General features: G+C 37.2%; 3 protein-coding genes across 5 annotated transcripts; 2 read left to right on the top strand and 1 right to left on the bottom strand.

The window, feature by feature from the left end:
• Positions 1-1,013: 1,013 nt before the first annotated feature.
• On the top strand, positions 1,014-5,508 carry LOC140793801 (transmembrane 9 superfamily member 3-like). Its single transcript, XM_073145512.1, has 7 exons — positions 1,014-1,250; positions 1,794-1,834; positions 1,926-2,511; positions 3,130-3,267; positions 3,417-3,573; positions 3,718-4,202; positions 4,972-5,508. Exons 1-7 carry the CDS (start codon positions 1,102-1,104, stop codon positions 5,189-5,191), a joined length of 1,776 nt encoding a protein of 591 aa, XP_073001613.1. The 5' UTR covers positions 1,014-1,101; the 3' UTR covers positions 5,192-5,508.
• A 709-nt stretch (positions 5,509-6,217) lies between these two features.
• Positions 6,218-12,862, top strand: LOC140786317 (uncharacterized). 3 transcript variants are annotated; one of them, XM_073134644.1, is made up of 11 exons: positions 6,220-6,581; positions 6,665-6,752; positions 8,570-8,719; positions 9,022-9,153; positions 9,874-10,024; positions 10,100-10,138; positions 10,224-10,298; positions 11,751-11,810; positions 11,928-11,992; positions 12,419-12,509; positions 12,585-12,862. In XM_073134644.1, the coding sequence occupies exons 1-11, from the start codon at positions 6,350-6,352 to the stop codon at positions 12,618-12,620; spliced, it is 1,119 nt and encodes a 372-aa protein (XP_072990745.1). In that variant the 5' UTR covers positions 6,220-6,349; the 3' UTR covers positions 12,621-12,862. The 3 variants fall into 3 exon arrangements, 2 of the variants coding, with proteins under 2 accessions (XP_072990745.1, XP_072990758.1); XR_012108597.1 differs by lacking the exon at positions 11,928-11,992 and having other exon boundaries at positions 6,218-6,581; XM_073134657.1 differs by lacking the exons at positions 6,220-6,581; positions 6,665-6,752 and adding an exon at positions 7,327-7,347.
• Positions 12,863-13,201: 339 nt separating this feature from the next.
• LOC140786331 (non-functional NADPH-dependent codeinone reductase 2-like) lies at positions 13,202-14,821 on the bottom strand. Its single transcript, XM_073134668.1, is given in 5 exon segments — positions 13,202-13,360; positions 13,363-13,489; positions 13,601-13,780; positions 13,862-14,105; positions 14,364-14,821. Coding segments are annotated over 5 exon segments (954 nt in total). The 5' UTR covers positions 14,672-14,821; the 3' UTR covers positions 13,202-13,265.
• Between the last annotated feature and the right edge of the window lie 12,632 nt (positions 14,822-27,453).

Genomic DNA, 27,453 nt, shown 5'->3' with positions numbered 1-27,453 from the left:
GGCAATGGTAGCTCTCTAAATTGGTGCTTAGTGTGTGTTTAAAATTAATTAGCCCTCTTGTAGAGATTTTCTTTTGAGTTGTGTTTTGATATGTACCTATTATTTGTTAAATTAACTCGTCACTCATGCTTTCTTAGTTGGTCATGCTAATACATATTCTCTCTTTTGTTAATACATCTAAACTTTATTATACCTTTGAAACTTAATATCAGACTCACGAGCAATATCTATAAAAAAAAAAGAGAGAAAAAAGAAATTTGTTGATAGATTTCATACAACATTGTATTCCGATAGCTAAATTGGGTTCTACATTATGTTAACATTCACTTTAATTACATTATTGTCTCAACTTCTAATAAAAAATAGAAAATAAAATTTATTTATATTAATTTCTTATTTAGCAGCATATGTACTATATGCTGTATCTTTTGCCAAAATTGTGTTCAAATCCCTAAATTGAGAAGTCATGGTATTCTTACTAAGGAAAATAAAAGTCAAATAAGGGCATTAGGAAATTGATTTACAAACATGATGTAGCTACTATAATTTTGCTGATACCATCCGTATCTCAATCATATTCAATTAGGTTGAATTATACCTTTCATCTCTTGTATTATGATCTAATATTATAGTAGAATCTGTTACTGTAATATTTCCCTTGCAGTAGGTTACATTGAAAATTTCTTTTGATGGGCTAAACAAATATATATATATATATATATATATATATATATATATAATATGTATATGTACAGATTAATTGGTATTTATTTAGGAAAAAAGTTTTCCTTTGGATCAAGTAACATTATTTAATGGCAGAGGAAAAGATATTTACGATAGAAAGGAGTATAATTGTTTTTACCTTAAAGAAAAGAAGATTATTTTATACGTTAATACGTACGCTAAGGTGTTCTTAATTGAGAATTTTAATTTGTTTTATTTTCAAGTACAAAAGTGAGGGTTTTTTTGGCCAAAATAAAAAGGAAATGACATTTTTGTGGAAGAATTATACTTCATCGGCCAGCTTCTACTGATATAATACTTCTCGCGTCAAAGGATAGGGGGAGAGAGAGAGAGAGAGAGGGAGAGAGAGAGAGAGAGATGGGATCGATCAATTTGATGGCGGCGATAGTTGCGATGTTCTGTTTTGGTGTCGCCGGTGTGTTGTCGGACGCATCGGATCACCGATACAAGGCCGGGGATCCGGTTCCACTCTACGCCAACAAGGTCGGTCCGTTCCACAACCCTAGGTAAGAAGTAATTTTTCTCGTCTTCGCTTCTTTTCCAGGTTTAGTCTTTGTTTCTGCTCCTTTTACATCAGATCTGCTCCCGTCTCTTCGGATCTGAGCTGTTCTGAAGTTTCGAAGTCTCTGTCTCTTGGTCTAATAATTGTTGTAACTGTGGATTTTATGGTGATACTGTGGAAAGATCTGGTTTTTTCGTGGTACTTTAATGGTTCGGGTTGAAGTACAGACGATTGCGCGAATTTTTGGGTCAAGTTCGAATATTTGCTGGTTTGACTCTAAGTTTGCTGATTGTTTTGTTCTTTGTCCGGATCGAAGAAGTAACATTGAAAACTATGAGCATCATGAGATTTGATGATTACGCCACAGTTGCTGAGCTTTGATTAAGATAAAAAATGAAACCACGGTAGATTTTGCTAGTGTTTGGTATTGTTCTCATTGTGCCAAATAAGAAATTCGGTAAACAATTGCTGCAGTTAATTAATTTTTGGGGTGTAAATATCATTGTATTTTCATGTAACTCTTGTGCCTTAATTGTTCCTGTTGCAGTGAGACTTATCGGTACTTTGATCTCCCATTCTGCTCTCCAGGTTTGCTTTTGACTTCCTTCAGCAGTTCATTTATGTCTCTTATGTTTGAACGACAAGCTCAATGTCTTCTCTTTCCTAATTTTGGTACCAGAACATATGAAGGAGAAAACGGAAGCTCTTGGCGAAGTTTTGAATGGAGACCGTCTTGTTGATTCTCCGTACAAGCTCGACTTCCATGTTGACCTTGACTCCAAATTGGTATGCAAGAAGAAGCTAACAAAAGAAGATGTAATGCAGTTCAAGAATGCTGTCACCAAAGACTATTACTTCCAGATGTACTATGATGACCTACCCGTATGGGGATTCATCGGGAAGGTCGATAGGGAAGGCAAGGCTGACCCAAGCGAGTACAAGTACTTCCTTTACACACATACTCATTTTGAGGTTCTTTACAACAATGACCGGGTTATTGAGATCAACGCCCAGACAGTTCCCAATGCTTTAGCGGAGATCACTGAGGACAAAGCGACAGAGGTGGAGTTCTTCTACTCGGTAAAGTGGAAGGAGACGGCCACACCCTTTGAGAAGAGGATGGAGAAGTACTCGCAGTCATCCTCACTGCCACATCACTTGGAGATCCATTGGTTCTCAATAATTAACTCATGTGTGACAGTACTGTTACTTACAGGATTTCTTGCCACAATTCTAATGAGAGTACTGAAGAATGACTTTGTCAAGTAAGATCTGCCTTGCAATTTTGAAACTTTTAATGGATTTATTTTCCGCTACACTCTGTCATTACATCAATTCTTTGCTCTTTTAAGATAATTCTTGCTATTGTTTTCAAGAACTTTAAACCCGTCGCTTGAATTTATTTTTTTTTCTTTCTGCATTAGTGTCCATCTATTGTATGAGAGTGTCCACAGGATTTCTTGAAGAATTGTTTAATAAGAAAAACTCAAATTATTTAAAAAATTTTGTGAGATTTTCTAGTAATTTATTATTGTAATGGGTTGTCATGCCATGCTATAAGCTTCATGTGGTATAATTCTATTTATTTTTTTCACTTTGAGCCTATGATCAAATTTCTAATATGCATCTTGTGGCTTGTTTTTAAGAACCTAGAAGTCATGGATGGATGCATGATATAGTGAGTGTTTCCTTGGTAATTACATGCTGCATATCTGGAGATTTACTGGAATTACATTGTATTTCCGAGACATGGTTTTCTGATACTGCTACCATCAGCTGTGATTGAATACTATTCTTTTCTTGAAATATTTATCTGTTTCTCAGTTTTTAAGCTATGTTTATAATGACTTATGCGCTCAAACTTTACGTGTATATGAATAAAGGTATGCTCATGATGAGGAATCGGCAGAAGAACAAGAAGAGACTGGATGGAAGTATATCCATGGTGATGTCTTTAGGTATCCGCAGAATAAGTCACTGTTTGCTGCTTGTGTTGGTTCTGGCACACAACTTTTTGCTCTGTAAGCTTCCTTGACAATATTTTCTATCTACTACTCATTTTATGTCCTTTGGAGCAGTGCATCGTAAATTTGTCTATTCTTGAATCCTATAGCACAATTTATTTAGTTTCTTCTCATTCTTTCTAATATGTCTTTTATTGGCATTGCAGTACGATTTTCATATTTGTTCTTGCCCTGGTGGGTGTATTCTACCCCTACAACAGGGGAGCTCTTTTCACTGCACTGGTTGTAATTTATGCACTTACATCTGGTATTGCTGGTTATGTTGCGTCCAATTTCTATTGTCAACTTGAAGGGAAAAACTGGGTGTGTGGCTGCTCTTTTCTTTAATCATCTGTTATGTTTCATGTATATTTTTTTCATAGACAGCTTCTACTCAATGTTTCAAAGACCAGGATCCAGAAATATGACATGGCGTATTGAGTTTTCTTTTTAAAATTTGTTTTGCAGGTAAGGAATTTGCTTTTGACAGGATGCCTCTTCTGTGGACCTCTTTTCTTAACATTCTGCTTTCTTAACACTGTTGCCATTGTATATAGTGCTACAGCAGCACTGCCATTTGGCACCATTTTAGTTATTATTCTGATTTGGACACTCGTAACCTCTCCTTTGCTTGTTCTCGGTGGGATTGCTGGTAAAAACAGCAAAGTAGAATTTCAAGCTCCTTGTCGAACTACCAAATATCCTAGAGAGATCCCACCACTACCATGGTACCGTGGGACTATTCCACAAATGGCAATGGCTGGTTTTCTTCCATTTAGTGCCATTTACATTGAACTTTACTATATCTTTGCCAGTGTATGGGGTCACAGAATATACACAATCTACAGCATCCTGTTCATAGTCTTCATTATTCTCCTTATTGTCACTGCCTTCATCACAGTGGCATTGACCTACTTTCAACTAGCTTCTGAAGATCATGAATGGTGGTGGAGGTAAGCCAGATATTCACTATCAAGTATTAAGCTAATGACTGTTATTTATTTGGTACTTCAGATGATATGCTCATTACCAAAGTTCCATTTTCTGAGTTATGTTGGTTTGCTCATCACTTTAGCTTTTGATTCATGCTTAGAAGGACTTTTATTCTTAGTTCTGTTGCATATTATTATAGTAAATATGAGTTCATCCTAGATCAAAGTAGATATTATGATGCATATTTCTGCCTCATTAGACATTTATACTGAGTTTATGCTCCTCTATTTGTAGGCTGTGTGTAATTTATTCTACAAACAATTCTGACTTTATTTGTGTCGACAATTTAAACACTGCTAGACTTCAACCTTTCTCGTTGTTCGAAGTTTAATCAACACAGTTCATCAGTATAATAGCTTTATCTTATATCAGCAACAACCATTTTCTCACTACCAGACTTGCTTCTTTCATTGTGATTTGGTACTTCAGAGTCTATTTTGTTATCAAAGTAACTAAGGGAGCTGTTTAAGTACAGATAGCTTCTTTCTTATCGGGATGACATTTAATGATAACTCGAGCTATTTATTACAATTGCTCCACCGTACAATTTCTTCTTTTCTTTTCTAAATTTATAATTTATTAGTGTCCAAGGCCTAAAGATGTCTTGCATGCTGTCCCTTGCCCTTGAATTTCTTATTCTAGAAATTTCATATTAAAAATGCTTCCTCTTGTAGTTTCTTTTTCCCTTGTTCTTTGTGGTTAAGGAGTACTCTTCTCTTTCTGATGCAGGGCATTCCTTTGTGGTGGATCAACTGGTTTATTCATATATGGGTACTGTTGGTACTACTACTATGCTCGATCAGACATGTCAGGATTCATGCAAACATCCTTCTTTTTTGGTTATATGGCCTGCATCTGCTATGGTTTCTTCCTCATGCTTGGCACTGTTGGCTTCCGTGCTGCCTTGTTGTTTGTCCGCCATATATATCGATCTATCAAATGTGAATAAACTCAGTCACGGATGATGCTAGGTATGGCCCTTAGCCTCGTGCTTTTTATAATTATAACCTATGCGAGAGAGGAAAAGTTTGAATTCACAGGACCGGAAACAGCCAATGGACGTACAGGTTATTTTCTCTGATGTTGAGCTGAACTTCCTCCATTTGTTGCACTGGTGGAAGCAAGTGTATTGGTCCATTTGTCTGTACTTCCGAAAAATATCTGGGAGAACAAGTCTGTACCATTACATTTTCCTGCAAATTTCAGACAATTGTTTGTATTTTCAGATCTTGAATCCAAAGTCGTAATCGCTGTATGAGTTTCCAATTGCATATGCACTTAGAAAGTATTTTTTTTCCGTAAGACATTATGATGCGTGGATCTAACACTGAAATCATTCGGTTGACTTCATAAATGATTGTGAAAGATTACAAACTAGAAGAATATTATGATATTATTTAGATGGTGTTATGTTTAACATTGTATAATAGTACCTTATAATTTTCATGTCAGATTTTCATATTTTGTGGGCATATCGTAGCTAATATCGTTAGCTGGTATTCTTATGATTTGAATCATCGACCATATCGTGGTCCAACAGTGAAAATAGTTGAAAACTGGCTAATATAACTGCCATTTTGCTTCGCTACTGCAGGGAATAAGAGACAAGGACTGCTTAAGAAATTCCCAGAACGAAAGAAAGAAGGGGGTCTTTCAAAGTATAAAATATCGCCATCTCTACTCTAAACTTTCTTGGTCAGTAAATGCCTCAAAATAAACTCAAGAACAAAGCAAAACCAAAGGATTCACCCTTCTCAATTAATTGAATTGGTAATTAAAGAGACATTTGGAATTCCTAAACGATGGATAAAGCATTACTCTATGATATCTCGCACTGGCTAATAAAATTTGGACCATAACTCTAATCAAAATCAATTTTAACGACTATTATCCCCATATTCACAAATGAAAATCCCTTAATTATACGAAACTTTTTTTCTTTTCCTCTTTTAGTTTTGTTTACTTTTATATCAGCCAAAACATAAGGACGTCAGCTCGCTAAACCAAGGGCGACTCGAGTGCGAACTCCTTCGGAGCTCCCAATAGCGGAGCAAGGAGTGAAGGCTTCCTTCGTCTCCCACCTCGAGCCCTTCTCGCAACGAAATCGATGGTATCCATCGCTCCCCACCCCATCTCCATCTCGGCGTCCCCGACCTCCATCACTGGATGCAGCAGACCCCGTCTCTTCTCCTCTTCTCTTATCTCCTTTCGCCGAGAGGATTCGAAAGCCAAGCTCGAGATGGCCGGAGAATGGAGGGTTCCTGGTTCGATTGGCCGTGGGGATTGCCTCTCGACGTTTCGGCCCCGTCCTCCTCATGCCGCGATTTCGACCCCAAGAGGTGGTGGCGAGAAATTTCGTTTTTTTTATAGATATTTATGATGTATTAAAAGTATTATTAGTGTTTTGGTGTTTTTTATGCAGAGACATTTGATCCAGAACTGAGGTTAGTGCTTGAGCTTGCTTCGGATTGTGAACTGTTGGAACTTGAAGGTATTCTTTTCGGGCCTAGGTAGGTATTTGTCGTACTATTTCGATTCTTCTAATTTGATGGTCAACTGAAAATTTTGAACTGGTTAATTAGAATCGGTCTTTGCGTGTATTTGTGTAGTATATATGTTATTTATTTGTAGATTATTGTTTGTTAATCTGATAACTTTTACAGTTATTCTGAAGTTTATCTTTAGGAATTTGGAATCAACATATTTAAAGGTAGGGTCATTGAGGTAATAGTAGTAATACAATTGCAAAATGTTCAAGTGAAAGAGGATGTAATGTTACAACTGAAACAACTTATAAATTGATTAACTTATGTCATTCTTTTGTTCAGCAAGTGGGGAATTATATTGTTTCCATAACTATGTACTGGTTCCTTCATGTTCCCTTTGTTTTTTATTTTTCCCTCCGCTTCAGAATCTATTTGTTGTTCTCCTCATTTGTGCCATTTCCTCTCCTCTTCTCTTATTTATTTGAGAACCTTCTTTGTTGGTAATAGATTTTTAGAAGGATGCTGACTACAAACACCTTCCTTTATTAAGTCCAGTGTTACGAAGTTGCTAATTTTTTAGCCATGTGACATGCTATTGCATTGACGAAGGACTCCGCAGGTAAATGGAAAATAACCATGAAACTTTTATGATGAAGATTAGTACATTCTGTGATAGTACATCATACATCCGATTAAATGTATTGTATACTTGGATCTGTCCTTTATCTCTTAGAAGTTAAAGCATTCAATTGTCCAGCACTGTTTTGAAAAGTGGAAAAGGTGGCCGGCCGCCCTGCCATGTTGAAAGGCGTTGACAAAAGGCGACCAAGCAGCTTGGCGGGCTGCCTAGCCTGACTTAGCAGGCCAGCGCTTCGGCCCACCAAGTTGAGATGCGGTTATTAGTGAGCAGGTCGGGTTTTATAACGGATTGGGTTTAATAAAACTAACCAATATAAAAAAAAACCAAACGCTACGCTGATCTCTCTCTCTCTCTCTCTCTCTCTCTCTCTCTCTCTCTCTCTCTCTCTCTCTCTGCATATCTCTCATCAGCAAGCTCTTCCATAGCCGGCGGTAGCAAAAGGTGGCGACCGCAGCGAAGTCGACAACCGACAGGCAGCGTGCGATGCTCTCTCTCTCCCACTCTCTCTCAATTAATCTCTCTCACAACAGTACTCATCTCTTCTCTCTCTCACTCACTCTCTCAGTTTCTCTCACTCTCTCCCACTCTCTCCCATTATGAATCAATGGGTCTATTGTTTTCTTCCCCAAGCTTAAATGTTCCCAATTTTCCTAGCTTAATTTTTTAATTACTCTTAATCTGCTATGATATACAGTTATAGAAATTAATTAGAAATTTAGAGGAGTTAATTGCTAATTGGTTTATGAATTATTGAATTAATATTGCGAGAAGGAATCTTTTTTTCACTGTCATGCATTATTAATTGGAGGAATTACTAATTGCCTGCTATTTAAGTATATAATTTCAGATTAGAGAATTTTGATATGTGATTCATGTGAATAAACTAGAGTTAGTAATCAGATATCTCAGCTATTCAGTTATCACTAGTAAGCAATTAGCCAATGTGATTATGTTATTTAGTGTTTTGGTTTAGCACTATTAAAAATTATGTATATACTATATACTATACTTATTTATTTATTTATATTAAAAATGCTAGACCGCCTTTTCACCTGCCTTGTCGCCCGCCTTACGCTTAGGCACTGGGCGGTGGGGTGACCGTCCGCCACCCGCGGCCGCTTTTCAAGACATTGTTGTCCAGTAAACACCCAGTCAGTCATTCATCGATAGCATAAGCTAACAAAGTTTTTTTTTTTTCCAGCTACTTCAGCCCCTTGCTGAAATCAGTTACAAGCAGACAAGATGCTGATTATGATATGGATTTAGATGATATTGAGGAACGAGATATCTTTATATCAAATTTAGAGTCAAGATTCTTCTATCTCGCTGCAGATGCCCGTTCAGTTATACGGTCAGTGAAGAGCTTATCTTTAGAGATTTTCCTTTTCATTTGATGCATCATTTACTTTCAGTTTTATATGCCTTATATTTATAGCACACTTGTGTGCTTATGATGACCTGAGTCAATATAAATGTAACCATTTTTCAAGCCTTTATAATATGTATGTTATGTTATAATATATTGTTAGTCTTCCATAACATCTGTATATATTATGTTACATTGTATCTACAATTGAATCTTAGTATTTTCTAATTTTGGTAGGTCTATAGCTATAGCTGGTATATGATTCTTTTCATTGCTGACCTTCCTAGGGGCTGGAGGCCTTCATACAGGAGTGTCTTACTTGGCGTAAGAAAAAAACTCAGTGTTCCTTGCTCTAGTAAATTGTCTACAGCAGATCTGGAAGTAGAAATTTTCCTTCACCTGTTGAAAGAATATTCAAGGTACTTTCATTTGAATATAAAAAGTAGAAATTATGAAAGAAGGAAATGGCTCTTGAAATCCATGCTTGGAAGCTTTCCTTGCAGCAGGATAGCTAATAAATACCAAAAGTTGGTAGTTGTTATTGGTATCTTAGTGAGCTATTATACTTTCAAGACAAAGGTATTTCTAGCAGAATAGACTATAAAAGACCATTTGATGCTTAAATATGATATAATGTTGTATTTATAATATATTTGGCAGATACAATTGATAAAAAAGAAGAGGTAAAACTGCGTAAAAAAGCGAGTTGTCCTGTAGGTGTTTTCCTCATTTGAGAGACAATCCTGCAGTAGTTCTTCTTTATTTTGGGTATAAGTTTCTTCTTTTAGCATTTTGTTTTTCTAATCTTTGTCCTCGAGGCTAGTTGAATAGTAATAGCTAGATTTGTGGAATATGTTTTCATTTTCACGGTTAAAGGCTTTTGATAGTACTTGGGTTAGGAAATGCTTCCCCAGCTTAAGTGTTCCCATAGTAATTGATATATAAAAGAAACAAGCCTTATGCTGAGATCCAAAGAATTATGATGAACTATTCTTTAGGCATCTGATTTTCCACTTTCTTGTAATTGCTGGACATTGGAGTAACATATCTTATGCGTCATGCAGAGAATCCTCTTGCGTAAATTTCCTTCCCCCTCATGCTTATTTAGCTAACTTTTTTATCAACCATTTTGGATTTAGTCAACAGACAGACCCAATTTCATTTCTGTGGGATGACTCCAGACCTTCAAGAAATAATGCAACTCTTGAAGTTGGACTAAGCAAATGGAAGGTCCTTGCAGATGCAGCCTTGAGGGTTGGGGCAAAAGAGTTCCAAAAAATATTTTTGAAGGTTCCTTTCTAAAATACTCTGTAATTCTCTGATCCATTCCTATTGGGATTATGTACTTTGTTTATCTTTTGAAAGGGTGGTGGCGTGTTGACTCTGGAAAAGATTTATCAGTTGGTATGTAGGTTTCTTCATGCCCTTACATTTTTAGTTCTATCCTCTCTATATGTTATTGATTGCATTTTCTCAACAATTGTGATAGTTAGCTAAACGACTATCTGGAAAGATGCTGCTAGAGGCTGCCAACTATGAGATAAAGAATGAACTCATTAAACGGGTATATATAAATTTTTCTGTAAATGTACTCATCTTATTCTTTTAACAAGTTACTGCTGCATTCTTTTGCTGTGAGAGATCATAAGAATAAACAAACTTTATCTGTTTAGCTTAATAGGCGAGAAAAAAATCATAATCCAATTAATGATTGATTTATGTTGTAAATGCTTTCTATATTTCGTCAAGCCACTGATGTAATTAAGCCTTCATTGACATCCTTATATTCATCTGATGGATTGTGAGATCTATTGTCTAACAGTTCAATAATTACTGTATAAACATTGTATAAATGCGATCACCTATAGATGCTTATTTGGGTTAGATGAATTATCATTTAGTTACACCATGATTCCTTATTTATTTTTGCCATTTGTAGCTTTCTGTGTTTTCTAATTTTAATTTGTATCACTGTTTGATTTTTGTCCGCGTTATTCGATCATTTATGTTCACTTTCTCTTATGCTTTTTGAGTATCCAAGTATCTATCTTGTCCATTTAAAGGAAAAGAGGATATTCTCTTGATGCCTGTGAAAGCTTTCATTGTAGTTGTTACCTCCAGAATCTTTATCTTGTCGTTAGATAGTAATCTTTATCTTGCTGTCAGATAGTTAACTCTGCATATTCCTAAATTTTATTCGGTCTATCCGATATACTTGTGCATGCTTGTTACCTTTCTATCGCATAAAAAATATGCAAAACATGGATAAGCAATTCTTTCTGCACATCATTATATCTGTTAAATTGTAGTATCTTTTTCTTCATAATGTTCTTCAATTTCCTTTTGCTTTACACTTTATATTTTTTTAATATGCAACTCTGTCACCCAATACCTAAATTCTCGAGCACCTTGGATTGCTAAAAATAAGTTTCTCTTAAGTGGCAGTACGTTGACCTCTGCTTGCAATGTCCTGAGTCTCAATTGGTCACTTTTCTAGTGGCCGCAATCTCAAATTCAGACTACTTACCACACCGGTGACTACTATCCAAATCTGACCAAATATCAATTTATCTATATCCTTTTCATCTGTAACTGTTCCTCCAGTCCGAAAAATTTGGGTATGGCTTTTACTTGTTCTATCTGTACTGTTCAAATAAAGAAACAAATGCAATTGAATTTCTCGTACTCAAGTTCAGATTGAAATATGCCTTGGATGCAACTGTTGGTTTTGTTATTCAGTGCTGAAAGTTCTGAGCGTTCTTATTTCTTATTTCTTTTTCTTATGATCTTCTCATTTTAAAACATCAAATCATTTTACTCGAAAGAATAAAATACCTTTTTATATTTATTATCGCAGATGATTGTGATATCATGTTAGAAATCATAAAATACTTCAGGGATTTCATTTGTAATACAAGTATGATTTAGTTTCAGGATTGAACGACTAACATCTTTATCCTTGTATTTTATTATGCTCCTGTCTCTTTTCTAACGATACACTCCTGATGGCTATCAGGGTGGGCAACTGGCAGCTGTTAATTTGGAGTCTAGAGCTGGTTTGCTTGCAGCTAGACAGGTCATTTTTTCTTCCTCAGTATCTCTTACACAATAAATGCAGGTTTCTTCTGTTTTGTAATTTCTGAAGTTTGATGGTTCAAACCCTCTTGAAGCATACAAATTGAAATGCGTGCAGGGCTTGGCTCATGCCGCATCACGGTATCTTGGCCTTAGGAGTCTCATGATGTTCCTTGGACCACTGTATGTTGTTTCTTCATTTTGGAACTATACTGGGAAACCCCTATTGTCTTAGATCAAACATCGTCACTTTTGAAATATCTTGAGCTATATTTGGTTTGAGTTTAGGGACCTTTTTGAACTTATTAAGGAATCCCTAAACTGGTTTAATAATTAAATATTTTTTTAGCTTTTTTATATCTAATTAAGTTTACTTTTCAAAAAATTAATACTAAGAAATGAAATGAGACTAACTAATCGAGTTTGGGGCTTAATCTCAAACTAAACAAGGCCTTGAAGTCCATCTTAGATATCTCGTTTCATACTTAACTTTGTCGAGTGAGGCGAAGGTTGTTACAACCTAATTCCCATTTTTATAAACCTACATAATTCTTTTGTTCTGTTAGGGTGTTTATCTTATGACAATTGCTTTTGTGCTATTCTATGCAGAATGTGGGGTACATTTTTGGCTGATGTTGTGATTCAAATGCTTGGCACGGACTATGCTCGGATTCTGCGAGCAATTTATGCTTTTGCACAGGTTGGATTTAGTTTGCATTTCCTGTTCAATGCCAACTTTGTTCATTCAATTTAACACGATTGATCTTTCTACCAGATCCGACTTACTCGAACGAATGCCTGGACATCTTAACTGGATCAAGATTATCAACAAGTATTTATATGCTTTGCTCATTGATCTCCTTTACAAGTGCTATGTGACAAAGTTCTTCACTAGATAGACACCCAAGGCTGGTGGAGGTTTTGATTATTTGTACAGTCTCGCTTCACTTGGTTTCTTTTCACTCTTTAAGCTGTAAATTGCATAACCTCATTTAAAATCTTATGAACGGCTAGTTCAATTACAGGCAATACCAGAATAAGCTTTTATTAAAATTTGAAATATAAATATTTGAGTTAACTGATGACTTTCAGCCTCCGTTTCTTAGGTAGGTTGGCTAAATATCCAACCAATATATCAAACAGAGTTAGCTTCATGATCCAATAAAATGAAAAAGTGGGGCTAGCTTCACAATCGGCCACTGGAGAGAAGTCCTGAGGGGCATACCATCTCATTGGTTTATGAGCTTTCTCATAAGAACAACTGCAAAATCCTTCACTGCCACAACTCTTGATGAGCCTGCTCTAGTCACCTAGCTAGTCTAAGCACATTCTGTGAAAGATATTCCATAAGACAATCTTATAAAGTAGGACTTTTAAAGTAAACTAGGGAAATCAAGAAAAGTGGACACTATTTATTTTATAATCCTTGTCCATAAGAAACTGGATCCTCTCTTAATTATACCTCCCCATCCCAAAGCTCCTCAGTTGATCTATAAGGGCCACTTGAGGATACAAATTCTTCAGCCACGACTGCCTTCTTTTGTGGAGTATTCCAATCAAGTCGTTGTCTTCTTGACTCAGCTCCCAGTCAAATATCTTCATATTTTCCTCCATCCGCCCTTTGCTATGGCTCTTCACCACCAGACTCACCTTCTGTTCATATAACCACCTCAGAGCAACCTGTCAACATATGGCCCACATGAAAGAAACAATTTACATCAAGCAGAATTCTTTTGGAAGACATTCATTTGGCCTTCATATACCCATAAATATTAAGCAATAGAACAGCACCTGAGCCAGAGTCTTCCCTTTAGAATTTGCAATCGCTTCCAGAGTAGGATTCTCCATGACTGACGCAGACCCATATGGAGTATTATACGCCGCCAATGGCGAATACGCCGTGATATGAACGCCGTTCTCCTCGCAGAATTCTCTCAGCTTCTTCTGGTTCCATGAAGTGTTCATCTCTACCTGAAGACATGGCAGCAGCATCAGCATCAGCATCAGCGTTGTCACCAAATATTGTGTCTAATAAGCTAATCATATAATGACCTGGTTGACAGCAGGAGGGATACGGGAATTGGCTAGCAATTGAGATAGCTTCTTGGATGAGAAGTTGCTAACTCCAATGGACTTGGCGAGGCCCAGCTCATGGCACTCCTCCATGGCTCGCCATGTAGCTGCCATGTCGAAAGGAAGTATAACCTCATCAATGATAGGAAACTTATGCTCCCCGTGTTCCAATCTCACCGGCCAGTGGATCAAATAGAGATCCAAGTAGTCTAGCCCCAGGTTCCTGCAAAGTACTAACTCATAATACTCTAAACCTAACTTAGCCATTAAAATTTCATGAGATTGACTGTAAAAGGTACACAAAAATAAGCAGGAAAGCTAGAGAGAGATATATGCACAAAAAAATTTAAAAAAAAAACTGAAAAGAAAAATAATATCAATCCGGCGGAACCTCTGCAAAAACACCTCTTTTTTACTTGGAAGAAAAAAAAATTCGGTTATATATTAATAGCAGCCCTAATCTTTCTTCGGGCTTAATTACTTGAGAGATTTCTTGAGAGCAGGAAGGACGTGATCGGGGTGCGTGTCGGTGCACCAGAGTTTGGAGGTGACGAAGAGCTCGTCGCGAGAGTGGATTAATCCGCGGCGGAGGGCTTCGGCTATGGCGACCCCAAGAGGCTGCTCCGTTCCGTAAATAGCAGCCGTGTCGAAGTGCCTGTACCCCACCTGGATGGCATCCAAGAAGCACGATCCGAGTTTGGGGATCATAGAGGCAGCGGCAGTGCCGAGGCCAAGCACCGGCATCTTCTGCCCTGAGTTTAGTGTAACGCTTGGGATAGATCCAGCCATGGCTAAGCTTTCCTAGCGTAATGCCAGTGAAGAAGAAGAAGAAGAAGAAGAGCTGGGGGAGGACGAGAGAGAATCGTGGCTACTGTTAGGTAAGAAGAGCTAGGGGAGGACGAGAGAGAATCGTGGCTGCTAGGTATGACAGGTGAGTAATGGTCCGAATCAAACCAAATAGTTATAAAGAAGAATTTTCATCCCCTGATATATTTAGGGTATATAAGATATTTTACATATTAATAAGTAAATAAACTACAATTTAATTATTTTCTTATTGCTTATTCTTATAATTGCTAAAAAAGAGAAATAAAATATTACTAATTTACCCCTTACTATTTAAAAGAGCGACCAATACTTTCAGTTCATGTGATCGATACTTTCAATTAATTTTTATTTAATGTTATTTTATTTTAATCGTTGAATTACGAGAAAAAAATAGTTCCTAAAAAATGTGCCAGATATGATACTAAAGTTTAAGCCACTGAAATTTCTAGTTCTAGTAGATCAAACTATATAAAAATAAACTCATATTGAGATTGTTTTCTTTTCTAAGATTAATTGTCTTAAGAGGTTGTATTAAGGATATATTAGGCGCATCGACTACCCTCCACGACTCCTCGTTTGTTTTCTTTCCTTTTCCTTTTCTCTAAATTCTAGTTCTAGTTTCTTAGGATTTCTCAAATGGGGTCTTTCAAGTGATTTATTGTTGAAGTTACTAAATATCGTTACTAACGAGCCTGAATTCCTACGCGAGTTTACTCCTCAGTAGATTGTTCAGTCTTCCAAGACTTATGCTATTTTTTGCATAGTGCTACCAGCACGAGGCTTGCTTTTAGAGCGTATGCTCTATCTCCTATGTATTATTATGCTTGAGTGCTTGCTTAGATACACGATTTAATTATTATTTAGTCTATAAACACAGCTAAGTGTGGGGCTTGTCCCTAAGGCTTTTACTCTATTTCTCTTCTCTTTTTTTGTATCATTTTGTAATTGGTTGCCCGGCTTGAATGATGTGAGCAATATATAAATTTTTTTTAAAAAAAAATAAAAAATAAAACAAAATGCATGTCTTTCTTACGAGTCCACGACAATAGGTATACATGAGTCGAGCTTGAGCGAGCTAGTTCTAGTTCAAGCTTGGCTAGAAATTAGTTTTGAGCCATAGTTTGATATTTATCAGCTTGAATAAGACTCGATAATAAGCTTAATTTAGGCTCGAGCTCGGCTCATGCTCAGTTTATAGCTCGAATTTAGGTGAGCTAAGCTAGTAATTTTAAAATTAATTTTGAGCAAACTTGAGTTGGAGCCAACTCTTAGGCTTAGCTCGATAAACTTAAAATTATATATATATATATATATATATATTTTAATATACTCTTCACTCTCTATTTGACACCCAGCTTAAAGGACAAAATCCTTTTAAATCTCGTTTTGACACATGGTTAAAAGTACAAAACCCTCTTAAATGCTTTTTTTGTCCCTCTTGATATGACCAACCTAGTCTTTATCTTATTTTTTTAAGCCACCGTTACTCCTCTGTCCCATTAATCACTAATTATCATTTCCTATACGCCACTAACTCCTTAAATGACTAATCGTGTATATATATATATATATATATATTTTTTTTTTTTTTTTTCTTCTTTCTATTGGTGGTAATTGTTCGTCTTTCTCCTCCTTTGTCGGCCTCCTCCTCAATCAACTTCCTCCTCCATTGACAAGTGTTGTTGTCGCCTCCTCCTTCTCTATTGACAAGCCGCCACCGCTTCCTCCGTCGGCCTCCTCCTTCAGCAAGCCGCCTCCTCCATCAGCTTTTTTCGTCGGCCTCCTCCTCCTCCACTAGTCTTCTCTTCCTCCAGCAAGCCATTATCCCCACCGTTGTTGCACCCTCGTCCTCTAACTAAGCTCGGACTCGACTTAGGCTCGGTCTAGCTCGACTCGAGTTGTGCCGAGCCGAACCTAAACATCAAATTACGACTAGAAACTAATTTTGAGTCGAGCCTAAGCTAGAGCTGGCTCGCTTAGGGTTAGACGTGATCATCGGCCGGACTGGGCCGGGTTCGGGTCGAGCTTTTTGAGCCAATCGGGCTTAAATATTTATTTATGGCCCGACCCATCAATCACTCGGGCCAGGCCGGGCTAGAATATTCTAGCCCGCTACGCCCACTAGCCCATTACATATTGGGCTTGGGTTGAGTATAATGGCTCTAATATAATGCATTAAATATAAAAATTATTATATTTTATTGGGCCGAGTTTAATGGGCTTCTACGAAGATATTTTAGTTATCTTTCATTAAAACATACATATATATTAATATATAATTTACTAAATATCCAATGTGGGACTAAAATAATTATATAAATATGCATACATTATGGGTTAGGCTATAGATGAGAGTAGTGGATCGGGCTTTTGGACCGGGCCGGGCCGGGCCGGGCGGACAAAGGCTTAGCCCATGACGCCGACTACTATATCAGGCTCGGGTCGGGCCGGGCCTAAATTGGGCTCGGGCCGGGCTTAGCTCAGTTAAAACCGGATAGGTTCGAGCCGGATTTGGGCGGGTCTACACCCCTACTCGCTCCACATGAATGGGAAACAAGAAAGCGTTGAAGTTAGTTCTAGTTCATCTCCCTTATTTATTGAGATATATATATATATATATATATATATATATATATATATATATTCTCTCCATCTCATAGTTCCTCAAAATGGACTTGTAAGAAGGCCCATTTGCAAAAAACGAAGTCTTCTCCTAGATACACCTTGCTTTGCGGAACTTTGGAGATTGAGTTGAAGCTGCTAACTCCAATAGACCTGACAAGTCCCATCCTTTGGCATTCCTCCGTTGCACCTTAAGACCCAAGTGATCTACGAGTTTACCTTCACTAACGTCGCTTAAGTCTTTGGACGTCTTTAACATTTCAGTTTTCACTAAAATTTTAATGAGACATTCCATACCGTGCTAACTATGTTGCCCAAAAAATATTTATCTACCTATTTAGACAATTAATAGACGTATGGTGGGGCTCATTTTTGGCCCCTTTCTTAAGTTATTTTTTTTATCACTTGTATATATGGTATTGCATAAGAGTGATATTATGGCTCTTAGAATAAGCTTCTCGTGCCGTGCTTTATTATAAATTTATGTGTACCTCTGAGTTTAATACTATATTTTTATTTATAGCGCTTCCTAAAATAGGTTAAGTGCCATAGCTCGTATTAAAGAGTCGTTCCATTTCACTTACTGTGTACTACTAATAAATTAAAGAAAAAGGAAAAAAATACTGCACCATCTACAACTGCCATAGAACAATGTCCGCTAATCATTCTCTCTTTTGCATCAAAGAAATAAAGCCTAAATATGTTGTTAACCGGACTTATGCTCATAATATTTCACCCTTCCAATATTAGGGGTGTAAACTAGCTGAGCCTGAGCCCATGGATAAATTGCAATGTGTAAACCCAAATAGGTAGTGGCAGAAAAAGAAATTTTGTATTGGTTTTTGGTGCAAATCGTCCCTAACATATTGATGCTCTTGTAAGATCTTTAAAATTTGTATTTGTATTTTAATTTTTGAAAAAATAATATATGTTACAGAATCAATTTTAAGTCTTTTAAAAATTATTTTCTTCTTATTTTAAAGAAGATATAATAAAATAATAGTAAATTATATTAGTATTTTCTGTTAACACCATCGGGTGTTAACAGAATGATATCTTAGTATAATTATTAATTAAAGAAATAAGTTTTGAAGTTGGTGGAGTTGGCCACGCGTCTTGCATCATGGATTTAATTCATGGGCTCCTTTGGGCTTTCTGGTCAGAAAGGCCTTAACTTGTTACCCTTGCTCATTTATGAAGTAGGGAATTAATTAAAAAAAAAACACTTTATAATTTTACTTTTATTATTCATATTCTGTTAATATAAATATTTATTATTCTAAATTGTGAAACAACCTTTGCTAGATAGAGCGTATCAAGCACAAAATAGTTCAAAAGCCCTCTTAGAAGGCCCAAAACTAATTTTAAAGCCTAGGTCTAAAGGTGATAATTGAGTCGGATTAATCAGGTTCGGAGCAGACGAAAGTAATACAAATACAAAATATGACCCATTTAGTTAAAATTATTAAAAAATAACTACTTATTTATAAATGGGTTATAGGCATCATAAATGAGTTATTGTATGACATAAGCTATTTAAATTTATATAAAATATTTAAATTATAAATATATTATTATATCATTAACGAATAAGTAATATAATTCATAATAAGTTAAGTGGATTGAAATAATAAATGCAAACATAGTCCGCTTAATATTTAAGTTAACCAGCGGACTCAGTTTATGTTTAGAACTCAATTATACTAACACAAATCAGTTGAAATGTTGGAGAGTTCATGTCAATTATTAGGAAAGTAAAAAAATCATGTCACTTTTCATTGGAGGAGATAGCCCATATTTGAAGTCAATTTAAAATCTCAAAATAATTAATTTACTTTGCCCCACCTGTTATCCACAATACATGATTAAGTGACAGATTAAGGCACTTCCTCTGTTACCTTTGTCTCATAAGTTCGCATTGGGTGATAATTTAACTAGACATAGCGAATATTCTTCAAACTTTGGCACTTCTCATCACATGACCATTTACTCATTTCCCATCTCACTCTCTATGTAGGTTATCTTATTTTATGGAAAAGATAGGGCGTGGCTCACCTCCTTTTTTCAAATCAAACAAGGTTGCCACCTAATTTTACCATTTTAATAAAAACAATTGGCTTGATGAGCTGTTAAAGATAATTTTGAGGAATTAATTGGCAATATATAAATGTCAAACATGTGTAGAAACTAGAAAGTGGGGATAGGACAACAAATGATAAGGTTGTTTACCATGTTTATACTGTATTTTATAAAACCAATAGAAATATTGGATTAATTTGCAGAATAGAAATATATATATATATATATATATATATATATATATATTCCTTATAATAACATGAGAAAGGCCAATTATGGGCCATGAAGAATAGAGTTGGGAAGCCTACCCAAGTCCTTGTTATGAGTTGGGTAGGGGTGCCTTGTCAACCCCTCAACCCCTCAACCCCATCTCCTCCAAGGCCCCCCCTCCCCCCTTGCTTTTAAGTGATCCAGAAGCTATTAGACTATTATAAGTGACTGGAGTTGTGGCTCCCTTTACAAAAAGGAGGATGTCATCCCCCCCTCCCCTCCAAAGATGCCATTGTTTTGACTTTTCATATTCATAGGTTGGGGCATCACATGGCCTGTTTGCAATCTCCTTTGTGGTCTCACAAAGAGGGCCTTTTAGAAAAGGAGCTCCTACCAAGCTTTTTTGCTTAGGAGCAGCAGTAGCCAATGAGCCCATTGAGCCAGATGCCCAAATAGAACCATCTCCTCTTTGAATCATTTGAGTCTCTCTCTCTCTCTCTCTCTCTCTCTCTCTCTCTCTCTCTCTCTCTCTCTCTCTCTCTCTCTCTCTATATATATATATATATATATATATGTATATTTCTTAGCTAGCTTTGCTGAAAAGAAAACCACCACCCCTTCAATATATATAACCCAGCTTGGACCCATGTACCACAAAGCCATTTTAGATCCTTCTTTTTGCAGGAGCACCTCCATTTGTCTGTCACTCTCAGACACTAACTTTTGCTTTGTTACAAGCCCTACTTATCCAACTCTTCCCACTGTGACATGCTACCACTTCTCTCTCTCTCTCTCTCTCTCTCTCTCTCTCTCTCTCTCTCTCTCTCTCTCTCTCTCTCTCTCTCTCCCTCTACTCTCTCCTGTGCTTTTATATATCCATCTCTTTTTGTTTCATTTTTTTTGTCTCTCATGTGAAATGATCCACCACCACGAGTGAGGGTGATGGGAGCACATGGACTGGTGAGTCGTCTAAAAAAGGGACTCATCAACCAAAAAGAAGAGGGTGGAGAGGAGGGAATGGTAAAGGTAACAGTAAAGGAGTCAAGAAGAGGAAACCATCAATATTTATCCACTGCATGCCCTCTTGCTCCAACCGTTGTCTTCTTCTCTTATTTGTGACTGGTATTAGTCACGGTATCTTCGCTAGCAACTTGTGAGAAAACGGTCGAGCTACAAAAAATGATATTATTTCTTATATCTAGGAGGTTATATATGCATGATCCAAAAATTAATAACCGTGGCCAGTTTGCAGTATTGGGTATGTGCGAAAGAGCTTTATCCATTGCATCACAGAGCAGCAGGACAAAGAAGCCAAAAGAAGGTTTAACGAGGCCTGCCTTCATATTAATTAATAACGACTTCAAATTAATTAATGATGGATAGCTTGTGACCTTACAACAATATACATATATATAATAAGAGAGAGTAGAGAAACAAAACAAAACAAAACAAATAAAATAAAAAACTGGTCACATAATGATAAAAACTGAAGTAATTGGAACCGTACTAGATCCCAACATGAGATTGTTTGTTAGCCACTTGCCCTATATATGCTTGTCATCATCTTAAGCCGAGGGTATCAAACACCTCCTGCGTCGACCTATATTTGTTGTCTCATCGTAAGAGACATGCAAAATTAGACGCCTTTAATTGTCATCTCTACTCTACCTTTTGTGATTAAATTATACTTTTAGTTAGCATTGACTCGGTCACTCTCAAACCCCATGTTGCTGGGCCTACGAGACGGCTACCATCTCATCCACCAAACGGAAGCTTGCTTGATATGATTCCTTAACCCTAATCACGTTAATTGGTACGTGCTACCATCACCATTCACCAATGTCAAGCCGCGCGTACAATAATAATTCATTTATCCCGAGATCGATGCTCACATCAGACGGTCATGATTGCCCGACATTAGTGTTTGGACGGGGCCCGCCCGATCGGACAGTCGTGATCGATCCGAACCGGACAAATCGGATTCTAGATCCAAATGCTAAACCCTAGACGCAGACCAGCACAAGGGCCAAAACCAAAACCAAAACCCAAACCCTAAGCATAGTAAAAGTCCACTACTTAACATCAATGTGAGAATATGGAACTTAGGGATCTGGATGGGCACAAGGAGCCAAATTGGCATCTCGATCGGACGGTCACGATTCGTCCGGCAGAGGGATGTGGGCCACTTGATTTGACGGTGATGATCGAGGGGATGTGAACCGGGAGGAAGGGCCAAAAGCCTAAGGTCGTCTCACCAGTCACCAGTAGTCACCACTCTAGTGTTTAAAAAAGATCGGGAGATACCGGATTAGGGATGGATGGGCCCAGTCTATCTACTGGGCTACAGAGGGGGAATGGGCCCAATGGCTATCAAACTGCCAGCTTATTTCCTAGGTGGTGGGACCCACCGTTGCCTCCCACTACCAAAAGCGACTGACAACTGCCACGTGTAGCCAGTTCCATTTGTCTCTACGTGGCCAGATGGGACAAAGCCGGTCGACGGCTGGGAGAATTGAGGGTAATCGGAGTCGGCTTCGCTGCGCGCTTCTAAATCCGACTCGATAACCGATTTCACTACTATCTTTTTAGTAAAGATAAAAATAATTTATTAGGGATAATTAATTTAAACCATCCCTAAACTATCACCTACTTTTTATACACCTCATTACACGTTGGCTCCTTACTATGCAAAATTGTTCACTTGATTTTTTTTTTTTTTAGGTATTCTAGACTTTATTTTACTTATATTTTGACGTTTTTAATTAATACTATTAGGAATATAAGAAAATAATTAAGCCGGTCAACATCTCACAAAAATAAAGTAAAGAGTTATCTATATATATATATATATAAGCAATAATTTATTTTTAAAAATAGATAATATAGGACATGAAATTACCAATTTACCCTAATACCTTTTTCTGGGAGCCGAAGTGATCCCCGCAGGCACAGGTGCACGGGCCACCACCACTCGAGGTTGTCTCCTTAGTGGGCACGTGCATGTGCCTGGATGCTCACGTGAGCTCAGGGTGGGCGAGAGAGAGAGGGAGAGAGATAAAAAGGTGAAAAGAAAAGGGGAAAAAAAAGTGAAAAGAAACAAAGATTTATATAAAGCTTTACTGGACGTTTGTCTTTTCTATGCGGTGAAGACAAAGTCAAATAGGAGTCAATTGGGGTTTTGACTCGAGATAGGAGAGAAAAAAAAAAAAAAAAAAAAGGGAGGGGAGTCTAATGTAATGATTACGTTCATTAGTACTACACTTTATCAACCTCTTTATTTTTGTCTCTTTTGTGAGAAAAAAATAGTAGTAATTATTCTACATTAATTTAACTTAGATTTTAGATGCTTGACGCTAAATAACATACGATAATTATTAATTATTAGGAGGATGGAAGAAAGAAGACACCAATTCGTTCTTTTGAGTCTTCTAGACTTATGGCTGCAGCTGAGACAGTTAGAGACCTAATTCTTATTGAGAGGTTCGTATGCTCCAGATTAATTGACATCATCAATGTGGGCCCGATGCAACCCAATGTTGTTGGAAAACCTTGGGGCTCACCTAGTAATTAGTATTTGAAAATAATTAAGTAAATAAATAAATAACCAGTAGCATGTTATATAGAAGCTTCCACAATATAAATGTGAAAATCGAATTATGCACAATCTTACTGCCATTGGATACCCAAATACAACACAAATATATTTGTTACTAGTTTAAAAAAAAAAGAAGCTAGCAGTACATGCATTAAATGACCATCTAGTATCATATATGCCACTGGTAGAGAAAGGACTCGCCAAAAATACTCACACTTATTATTTATATAGTGATGTAGTGTTTGATATCAAAGATAGATTGCAAGAGGAAGTGCGGTGTACTTGTGTCTGCTTCTGGGATGAGAGAGCATCTTATGCTGTCTCCCTCTTCGATCACTATCTCCTATTCTTTTGCTCCCCACTAGTAATATACTCGTACATATATACATATCTATAATCTATATGTATATGGCTTCCATTTGGCCTTTTCTTTTTTGCATCATGCACAGTGGAAGTTTGGTTTATTTTTTCTCTCGTCCTGACATTGCCCACACCATCCATTACAACAAATGCTGTCAGGTTCCTCTAGACATCACTCTACACTTGGAGCTAAGAACAGAAAACGAGAGAGAGAGAGAGATCACTGTGGCCACTCTTATTTTGATGGTGTGATGATCACTGTGTTTGCACACTAATGTAGGGCAGGGATCGATCTAGACAAGTTATGTCACAAGGTAGCTAAGAGGTTCATGATCATAACAACTGCATGAAGGTCGCTTAATTGGGTCCCAATTACCTAAAAATGGAAAACCTTACAGTGAATCTAGGGATGCTTGGGTTTTACGTTCAATGGATCTCCGCCTGGAGTAGGTGACTGGAATTGTTTTGGAGGGCCTAGCTTTCCCATTTTCTTGGCTCTTCTTTTGCATTTGAGCTTATAATCTTTTAGCATTAATTTCGTCTTAACCCTCTTAATAATTGCTCAGCATCACTTTCATCTTCTCAAAAAAAAAAGTGGGCAGACAGCCAGACGCACATCATCAAACTATTTAAATGTATTCCTATGTCCCTCTCTCAATATTTTATAATTTTTTTATAGAAGTAACTAAAATAGATGGATAATATTCCCAACACGGATAATTAGGGATGCATGGTGAGCATTATTCTAACACTATGCTCACTAATTTAATCCACTAGAATTATCTCCTGCAAAACGAAAATTAATTATGGGGCCTGTCAATTATCACACTCGATCCATTTGGTACTCCCAACTGGAGACCAGTCAAGATCTGGCGGCTTTCTAAATCCCAGTACAGCATACAACAACTTAACAGCTATAGACGACCACGAAGCTCCCTATGGCTATTAGTGTCCATAAATCTCACGAGATACCTCTTTTGGCGTCTTCGCCCTCGAAGACCAGCAAAAGGCCATGTTATATAATATATACATATATATATATATATATATATATATATGTTCGTCTTCTTTGTAACCTTCTCCATATATATTGCCATTTGTACGTTTCTCTTCTCACTTGGTGTATAGTACTGACCAAGTATCCTATCCTGGGGGATTTGGAGCTCGCCATGGCGTGTGGTCTGGTAGATCGCGGATTAGATCTAGGATGGTTCTTTTCGTAATAGCGTTAATGTTGACGGTGATTTGCAGAAAGAGAAAAAGTTGGAAGCAAAGCAGAGGAATTTGAGAAAAAGTTCACATGAGTTTCCTTTTAAAAGTTACCAAACAATGTGTTAATTAGTAGTACTGCTGCTTCGTTCTTAAGTTGAGAAAAAGCTTCCTTGCCTCAGGCATCAGTAACAGCCTGTTTCAAATAGTGATCACAAATCTACGATCCCTCGGGGGAAAAAAAAAACCCTATTTTCTTGTTGTGTGATGTAGTCGACTCATAATATATAACATATCTTTTTGACACATTTGCTTGAATACGACTCGGATTAATTAATATGTACGTTAGATTTGAAGCATTGTGATAGTGTGATCATGTGCAGAGTCCTTATTAGTAAAGGGAATGATCACAAAGCTCACCAAGAGAAATAATTTAGTGGTCCAGGTTTAGTACCACCATAAAAATTCTTGGGCAGGAAGAGATCATTCTTGTCGGTCTCTCTCTCAATCGGCCATCTCTGATGCAAATATGAGGTGCTCTACAACCGACCTAGCTAAAGTAACTAACGTGCAGTCGCGACTCAAAAGAATCATGATCACGGAGATAAGTATGATAAAGATGGAGCTTAGCTAAAGTCACTTGTGAAGTTAGCGTGTAGTAGTAGCAAAAAGGATATATAGTACATAAACGGTTAAAACGACTTAGCAGTATCGGTTTAATTAGAATTTCAATAAGTTTTTACTTCTCTCACTCCGATCCATTTTGTTGTCATATTACAATGCACTGATTCATGACTCGATATTTTTATCTTTTTACCTAGATCAAATTATATTATGTGTTGGCATCTCTTGATTTGTATACCATAAATTCTCATTATCGTTTATAATGCTATTGACGACTACGATATCTAGCTTGGCTGACGTATAGTTACAGTGTATAAGAAGATAGTCACAAATAAAGACAAACATATAATATAAAAGAAGATAGTATTAGTCCATTCTTATGCTATTCGAGCATTAATCTTACAAAGGATATTATAAAAGGACCCAAGAAATTTTCCAACATATATAAATTATGGATGTCTTGTCTTGTTTTGTTTTTTTTTTCTTTTTGTTGGCAAAAATTGAAAACTCTATTTTTATAAAGTAAGGTGTGCAATAATTTCAATTTTTTTCAAAGAAAAAAAGAAAGTTAAAAAAAAGGAGGAGAGATGAAAGAAAAGGGAATCTGATAGGAAGGGGATGGCAACTGAGATCTTGGCGAAGGATTAAAGGAGTAGTTTAAAGAAGGCATGATTAGATTCGGTATCGATCGTGGACACTTGGGATGGATGATTGCCGGCGACATTCCCTTTGAGCGGATGCATGTGTTGAGATCCCTCCCCCATCACCCCCCCATTTCCTCCATCCTATTAAACAATACTTAACCGGCTAACCCACACTAACTTACACACATAAAGCTCGACCTTCTTTTCATTAACAAATCAAAGTAAACGACGCCTCCTCTTTGTTTTTCTTTTCTTTTCTTTTTTCTTGAGGCATGCATGCTTGCTGTGATGCCAAGAATTCAATTACCTAGCTCATGATCTTAGTATTAGCAGCAAATAGTAGATAAGTGGAAATTAAGCGAGGGGATTAAGTTAGTTCTGTATTACATGACAGTGGAGTGGAACAGGTTAGTAGAAATGAGCTCGCGTGGGTCCTCTCACCTTCCTTTTAGCACCCAACAGCCACCAAACATGGACAGTCCTCTGTGTCGGAGTCACTTCCCAGTTCTCACCCTCTCTTACGTTCACCACCTGGTGAAAGGTATGCACATCGCTGGGAATAACTGGAGGGATAAGTGGATGGATAGGGGAATTATCTGGAGAAATAATCGAATATGGATGGCGGCCGAATAAGTTTTTGGATTACTACGCATTTCTAAGTTAGAGAGATTACTGGGTTTATGGATTCCCTTTTTGTGGTATATAAGTCTGCAAGTTTATTTTAGCAACCAGGAAAAAAGAAAATCTAGCTTCACTATACGTACGATCAACAATTCACGCCTCATTTCTTCAACTTGGCTTCTACTTGGGATTCTCTAAAACTTTTTATAATTCCTTGATAACTTCTAACAAGAAACCTACGTACAAGACGGCATCCAAGACTAATAGAAGTTAAACGAGTACTATATTTGTGATGAGGGCTAATTGAGTGGACCCAAAGCCAACCCCTTCTTCGAAAGAGAGCCGAGAGAAGACCTTCCATTTGGAATGTAGTAGTCGTAGTAGTAGTAGTGTACTACCATGATTAATTACACGTCCTGGCAATCATTTCCACGCCTACTAGCTTTGAATCTTTTCTTGCGAGAAGTGACAAAGGAAGAAGGAATGGGATCGAAGGTAATGGTCACGAGGCCGGAGTGACGGGATCTTAGCTGACTACTGCTTAACCTAATTATTCCTCCCCAACGGAAAACGTTTTTCTAATGACGCAGTACGTTACCAAGTAGCCATTAAACCTGAAGGCATTCTATGCAGATAATTATGAGTTTATACGCTAACTTCTACGTAACTCCTACTTATTATATATAGAGCGAGGTACTCGTACTGGACCGTAGAGAGAGAGAGAGAAGGATGAGGGGAGAGAGAGAGAGAGAGGCGAAATAAAGGGGAGGGAGTCTCAC

This window comes from Typha latifolia, chromosome 1 (genome assembly GCF_019914945.1).
Source record: "Typha latifolia isolate L0001 chromosome 1, TyphaL0001v2, whole genome shotgun sequence".
Lineage (NCBI taxonomy): Eukaryota > Viridiplantae > Streptophyta > Magnoliopsida > Poales > Typhaceae > Typha > Typha latifolia.
Note: the sequence above shows the minus strand (reverse complement) of the source record. Positions and strands in the feature narration are given on the sequence as shown.